We start from the raw sequence: 6,937 nt of genomic DNA, 5'->3' as shown, positions 1-6,937 counted from the left end.
CACCCCATAGATTCGTCCCTGAGTTCAACTCATTTGGTTCACGAGTCAATTATCGAATCGAGCTTCGAACTATTTACAAGTTGGCTCGGGTCACTGTCAGCCCTAGTCACAAAAAAATAAGAGTAAATCATCAAATTATTCTCTCTTTAAAATTATTTTTTTGGTTATATGGTCTTTATAATTTTATAGGACACTTTCAAATAAATAACTAGATTATGAATTTTTTAAAAGAGGTTGTTGACTCTCTTAAATTGTCAAATTAGTCGATATATTTAAGGTTAATATGTTTTGAATCCTATATTTTGCTCGCTTTTTAACAATAGTCCCAACTTTTAATTTTTTTAAAACCCCGTAGTTTACTCCAGTTGCTAAATTTAGTCCTCTTTGTTCTTAGACGAAAACTGACGTGAATTTCAATATTTACTATTTATTAAGTTTTTTTTTTTTTGCTTTTACCGTGTTCTGGCTTCAAGTGGATCCATCCCCTTCCAATCGTAGTTGCGAGGGATCGAACCGTAATTTTTTCTATCAAGTTCTATCAAGTTCAGCGTCAATCATCACTAAACCAACTAACGAATGGTTAATTAAGTTTTTATATTTTAAGAAATTCCTGTTAAAATAAATAAATAAATAAATTCCTGTTAATTTAGTTCGTGCCCTACTAAAAAGAAAAGACTATACATGCGTTTTGACCAAAAAAATAAAATAAAATTCATACATAGTCATAGATGAATTTGAGAACAGCCGTTTAACTTGAGCAACGGCCATGAACAAGAATTGACGATAGTACACAAAAGAACAACAACAGGGACATTATACTACGTCGTTTGTTTAGGGTGTGAAACTTCAATTTGAATTTTGGATAATTAATAATCTCTTTCGTTCTTCGAATCCACATTGCTATATACTACATCCTTAGATTATAGATCTGTCCCTTCTTCTCACACACGCCATTTTCTGGATCCTGACCGGGTCGGGTCGCGTTACTCGACCGTTCAACCATCACCACGTACCGGCGCCGTAACCCCGCCGCTCCGCCACGTACTCACCGCCGCGTACCAGATCGAAAAAAAGAATTAAGCAGACAAAGGTCTTACCCTTTTCTTTTTCTTTTATTCTTTCACTCTTTTTATCTCAAAGTTTTCATTTTTATTTCAATCCTTTTTCAACCAATTAATTGGGTAATTAGTTGCTAATTGGATTGGTTTTTCGCTTTCAATTTATGTAGCTGTTAATAATGTATTACCATAGTTGTTACTTATGCCAAAAATATTATATTTTTCTTACATTTCTTTATACAATGCCAGTGATGATAATAACTTAAAAGAAAAGAATCAAATATGGAGAATGATCTACAAAAGTCTATATCTTCGCGCCTAAATCGTAGAGGAGATCGAAGTAATCTAAATCCTCAAGCTAAAGGTGAAGACTTGGTATCAACTCTTTTGATTCTTTAATCTTTTAAGATAGAATTTTTATACTAGATGACATGATAGTGAAGTGAATTGGTAGTTTATTTGTTGGTGATGCAGATTTTGAAGTCGGATTATTTTCTTCAGGGAGGGTACCCCAAGATTATCCCATGAAGATTGTTTGGAAGAAAGGGTTTGTTCGATTGGTTCTTGTAGGAGGGATCTTGTGGATGTTGTTAATTCTTATTGCATTGTTGTTTCATATTTGGTCTTGTCAATCTTCTGTCTCCTTTTTATCAGGTTAGCGAAATTTGTATACTTTAAGTTACTTCTTGCGAGCTTTTTTTTTTTTCTTTTCAAATTGTCATAATACTTAATTGTCTATTCATAATTATGATATTTTAGGAATTGTGTAGAAGGGGATAGATTATATCATTTTATATTTCTCTAGCTGCACAATAACTGTAGATTTAGTTGTGCCTAGCATTGCAAAATCAACGTTTAAAGTTGTAAAAGAACGGTTTGGAGATTCATATATATCTCCCTCTCTCTGTAATCTATATGCTGTAAAAGTAACATACTAGTTCATTTAGTAGTACTTATTAGTTAATGTGGAATAGGAATGTAAGGATTATGGAACCCTGTAATTTCTAGTTAGAGAAAACAAGGTAGAACATGCCTTGGTACTGAAAATTGAACTCAATTCAATTTGTTATTGTTGTTTTCCTTTCCCTTTTTGATGTTTGAGAGGGGGGTTTGTCTTAAATTTAGCTTTTTTGAGACTAACTTTGGAAGTACAAATATGTAAAATCTGATTGGTCGATTTAGATGCAAATTTGCTATGCCTAGGAATATAGGATAATCATTTGGTGGGAGGTTATGTTAGATTATTAAAATGCATGCTTCAAGGCGAGGTTGTTGAACAAAAAGATTCATTGTCTTATATTTTCTTCATCGTCGAAACTACAATATTATGTCATGATTTCTGTAATCACAGCGATTTTCTGTTTGATATGCAGCCATGTGTAACAAAGATAGCAAGGTTTACACCATGTTAGACACTATGGGACTTGTAACAAAACCTCACAGTAAGGTTTTGGCAGTATTTTCTCCATCCATTAGTTTAAGACTTCACCAACTAATAATTAGTGTTTGATGTTGATGCTGCCTGTATTTTTTAGGATGTCCCATTCCTGTTTCCAATGACCCTGATAAAATAGTTATCCCTACTGAAAGAACTTCCAACAAAGTTGTCAAAAAATTATTGTATGTTACCGAAGATGAGGTTCCAAATAATAGTTCTGAGTCGTCTCCTCTTTTTGGAGGCCATATAAGTTGGAAACAGAGGGAGGAGAGTTTCAAACTGAAGTCAAATATGAAGGTAAATCAATGGTTATCGTTATTAAGTTTAATCTAATTGCAATTGCTTCACAATTTTGTAAGATTTTCTTGTGATTGCCTTCATTAATGCGAATGTTTTGCATGTTCTCCACCCCTTAGGTGCACTGTGGATTTATCCAAGGTGGTGGTGCTGAAATGGATCCTGTAGACATTAAATATGTTAAGAAATGCAAATTTGTTGTTGCATCTGGCATTTTTGACGGCTATGATATACCTCATCAACCATCAAATATAAGCCTTCGGTCAAAGAAACTTTTTTGCTTTCTTATGGTGGTGGATGAGGTATCTCTGGAATTCATGAGGGAAAATACTACTGTGAAAGAAGACAATGCTGGTGGAAAATGGGTGGGAATTTGGCGACTTGTTCTTCTTAAGAATCAACCTTATGATGAACCAAGAAGGAATGGGAAGGTTCCTAAAATAATAACTCACAGGTTGTTTCCTCAAGCACATTATAGTATATGGATTGATGGTAAAATGGAGCTGGTAGTTGATCCATTGCTAATCCTAGAAAGGTACTGATGCCTGTTATCTTAGTTTATGCCAAATATTTTTGGTAATTATATATTCATTTGGGATCCGTCTGATCTGATGGTAGATATGGTGAATCGTGACGACTCATTTTGCACAAAATCTTTACTTTGCAGATACCTTTGGCGAGGGAAAAATACATTTGCCATTGCTCAACATAAGCATCACCGTAATATATACGAGGAGGCTGATGCAAACAAAAGGCGAAAGCGATATGCACGACCCCTTATTGATCTCCACATGAAAATCTACTATTATGAGGGGATGAAACCATGGAGTTCAAATAAAAAGACTATTAGCGGTAAGACAGGAAATGAGACTTTTTGTTTCTTATTTTATGTCTACTGTTTGATTTCGACAACTTTGGTATGGATGGTAAATCTGTCAAAATTACACAGTAATGTTTGGCATGCAAAGCAAAGCACTTTACACAATAATGTTTGGTGATGTAATAATGTTAAAAGTTGTTTACGATGTTTCAGATGTACCAGAGGGAGCGATTATCATTCGAGAACATACGGCCGTGAATAACTTGTTTAGCTGCTTGTGGTTCAACGAGGTTCACCTCTTCACGCCCAGAGATCAGCTGAGTTTTGGCTATGTTGCGTACAGATTAGGGGACGCGTTTGAATTCTTCATGTTTCCAAACTGTGAATACAATTCACTGTTTGTGCTGCACCCTCACACAAGAGAGCACTCTTCTCCCATAGAATGGGTTAAACAGTTGGATCAACTTAAAAAGAATAGTAATTTAAAAGAAAGTAGGGGAGGATTAGGCTTGTTTACACCTTATCCTGGTGATCTTAATTCAGTTGTTCTGCCGCAAATAACAAGAACATCAAAAGCAGGATGACATTTTTGTTTATTATGTTTTAACAATATTTAACACATGAAAACGAGGAAAAAATAAATTGTGTATTATTTATCTAATATTTAAAAAATTATTTTAAAGTTTATGTTATAGTATATTATTTGTGTTTTTATTATTATTTTTAATTAAAATTTACAACATTTAAATTTCTAATTTAAAAGTAAAATACTCAATTTTAGATTAAGTTCAAAATTAAATTCTCAAACTTGAGTATTCAAGTTTGATCGCTAACTTGAGTGTTTTTTTTTTTCTTTTCACAATATAATTTGAGAGTTTTTCTTTTGTTATTATTTTGTTTTTTTACTTTGAGAGTTATTCTTTTGTTATTTTTTTTATTAGAGTTATTCTTCTGTTATTTTCTTAATATAACACTTAATTGAATACCATCCATAAGATTTATTATGATTTTAGAAAAGTCTTGATTGAATATTACAAGATTTTTTTAAGATAAAAAATTCTTTTAAAATTCTTTGAATTCTTAATTCAATACACCCCATATGAGAAAGGGACCAAAAGTTAAAAAAAAATTAAAATATGAGATAAAAATGCATTTAAGCCTAATTAGTTATACCCACCAAATATTATATAATTGTATTTATATTTTGGATTTAAAGAATATAAGGAGACACTTGACAAAAAAAAAAAAAGAATATAAGAAGACAATGTAATATTCATTTACACGGGAATGAATTCTCTCAAATGTAAATTACACTAGAGAGAATTCATTCCCCATTTACACACTCAACCAATAAAAATATATATATTTTTGCCACAAATTTAACTCTCACACCTTCTTCCTCCGTGAAACCTTCTTTCCTTATTTTTTTTTTTTTCACAACTTTCATCTTCATTCTATCCCTCCCAATAAGTGATATCTCCAATCTTCCTTTGTTTTGTCTTTCTCTCACACCATCCTGTCTGACTCGCAGTTGCATCAATGAGGCGTAATTCGACTTTTTTTCAGGTTCGGTTTGTACGGATCGGCGGTTTGACGGGTTGGTTATTTCTGTTTTAAACCAAATAATTTTTTATATATAAACTGAAGAAATGAAGAAAAAAAAATAGATCTTTATCATCAAGAGTCAAGACATTTATTTACCAATAATACAAAATAAAACTTAAACAATAAAAATACACAAAAAATTGAGATCCAAGAAAAAAGATGACAGTGATGATGATTAACAAAAGATATGACATGACAAAGAAATATTGAGTTTGTGTCGCTTAAACCAGAGGTAACAACCCAGTTATTATTATGCATTAGTGGAAAGTTATTTGTTTCTTGCAACTTTCGTTTTCAATAAGAAGTGAAAAAATCATTATTATTATTATTATTATTATTATTATTATTATTATTATTATTATTATTATTATTATTATTATTATTATTATTATTATGCTAGTGGTTTTTAAGTACTAGTGATCGAATAAAACAAAAGATTACAAAGGAAAAACACTTAAAACAATAAAAAGGTATAGCACTGTTTAAAAAAAAATAGAGATTAAGTATGGCAAGTATTGCCGGAGACCGGAGCAAAAGAAAGAGAGGCAAAAAAGAATGGAGATATACATAAAAATCGTTGGGATGATTTTAGAAAACTGAACTTGTCTATTTCAACCAGTCAAAACTGAAAATGTGAGACCGGTGACCTGACGTCTCGCAGTAGCCCGCCCGCTTAACAATTTTAAATTCGGATTATTTTTACTATTGAATGAAAAAAAACTACTAAATAATCTTTATTATTATTATTATTATTATTATAATATTTATTTTTTTGGAATATTTTTTTCTTTTGGTGAAAAATATTATTATTTATTATTTTGATTAAAAAAATCGTAACTTTATTATATTTACAAAATGGGCTATTTTTGGGCTGTTTAGAAAAAAATCTAAAACAAACTCTATATAAACAAAAAAAAACAAAACAAATAACCAAACGCTCTCTTCACTCTCTCTCCTCACTCTCTCTCTCCCCTCTCTCACTCATTCAGGTGCGTAACCCAAGTTTTTCAAAAATCTTACGAAAATGGCAAAAACAGAGAACAAGTCCAGGGATTGGACTTTATCATACCCCTATTGGGGTGGGTGTGGACGGTATCCCTATCCACCGATCGATTTTGATCCACCTTGACCTAAGATTGGGATGACATTAAATGTCTGATTTGTATGGAAAGTCCTCATAACACTGTTCTTCTCAAATATTCTTCTCATGATAAGGGTTGCCGTCCTTACATGTGCAATACTAGTTACCAGCATTCCAACTGTCTTGACCAATTCTGCAAGTCATTTGATTCTAATCTCTCATCATCAAAGCTGGAAGAAATCCCTCTCGTCGCAACCACGGCCTCAAATTCGTCTCAACGTGGGAATTGATTTTTCTTTCCCATATAATTTGATACGGAGGGAATATTATGGAAGTTTGCACAATGTATTTTATTTTTGCAAATCTATTCAAAATAGATGAAAGAAAGAAAGAAAAAAAAAAGACAAATTAAAAAAAAAAAAAAAAGGAAATAAGAGATCAAAGAAATAAGTATACGTGCAATATTACATAAAAAAAATAAGGAGAATGAATTCTAATATATCGATGGTATTATGCATGTATTAATTGGTTGTGGATGTTTGTGGTGATTGATATGCATGACTCAAAAGTCATATTTAATGTACGAGATTGAGAATGAATGAGTTGTGTATGATTTATTAATATTAAAATTTTTAATG

The 6,937-nt window shown here is 31.8% G+C and overlaps 1 protein-coding gene across 3 annotated transcripts; it reads left to right on the top strand.

Annotated features, from left to right (window-relative positions):
- Positions 1-705: 705 nt before the first annotated feature.
- On the top strand, positions 706-4,308 carry LOC123914161 (probable hexosyltransferase MUCI70). 3 transcript variants are annotated; one of them, XM_045965185.1, is made up of 8 exons: positions 706-1,090; positions 1,308-1,422; positions 1,533-1,712; positions 2,432-2,500; positions 2,594-2,793; positions 2,913-3,328; positions 3,461-3,645; positions 3,827-4,308. In XM_045965185.1, exons 2-8 carry the CDS (start codon positions 1,341-1,343, stop codon positions 4,195-4,197), a joined length of 1,503 nt encoding a protein of 500 aa, XP_045821141.1. In that variant the 5' UTR covers positions 706-1,090; positions 1,308-1,340; the 3' UTR covers positions 4,198-4,308. The 3 variants fall into 3 exon arrangements, with proteins under 3 accessions (XP_045821141.1, XP_045821142.1, XP_045821143.1); XM_045965186.1 differs by lacking the exon at positions 1,308-1,422 and having other exon boundaries at positions 3,827-4,273; XM_045965187.1 differs by lacking the exon at positions 706-1,090 and having other exon boundaries at positions 1,324-1,433; positions 3,827-4,273.
- Positions 4,309-6,937: the final 2,629 nt, after the last annotated feature.

Source organism: Trifolium pratense, linkage group LG3, assembly GCF_020283565.1.
Source record: "Trifolium pratense cultivar HEN17-A07 linkage group LG3, ARS_RC_1.1, whole genome shotgun sequence".
Taxonomy (NCBI): domain Eukaryota; kingdom Viridiplantae; phylum Streptophyta; class Magnoliopsida; order Fabales; family Fabaceae; genus Trifolium; species Trifolium pratense.
Note: the sequence above shows the minus strand (reverse complement) of the source record. Positions and strands in the feature narration are given on the sequence as shown.

Coding starts and splice junctions, on each gene's coding strand:
- LOC123914161 (XM_045965185.1), top strand. CDS start 1,341: ATGGAGAATGATCTACAAAAGTCTATATCTTCGCGCCTAAATCGTAGA. Junction 1,713..2,431: donor TTCTGTCTCCTTTTTATCAG/GTTAGCGAAATT, acceptor TTTGATATGCAG/CCATGTGTAACAAAGATAGC. Junction 3,646..3,826: donor AAATAAAAAGACTATTAGCG/GTAAGACAGGAA, acceptor ACGATGTTTCAG/ATGTACCAGAGGGAGCGATT.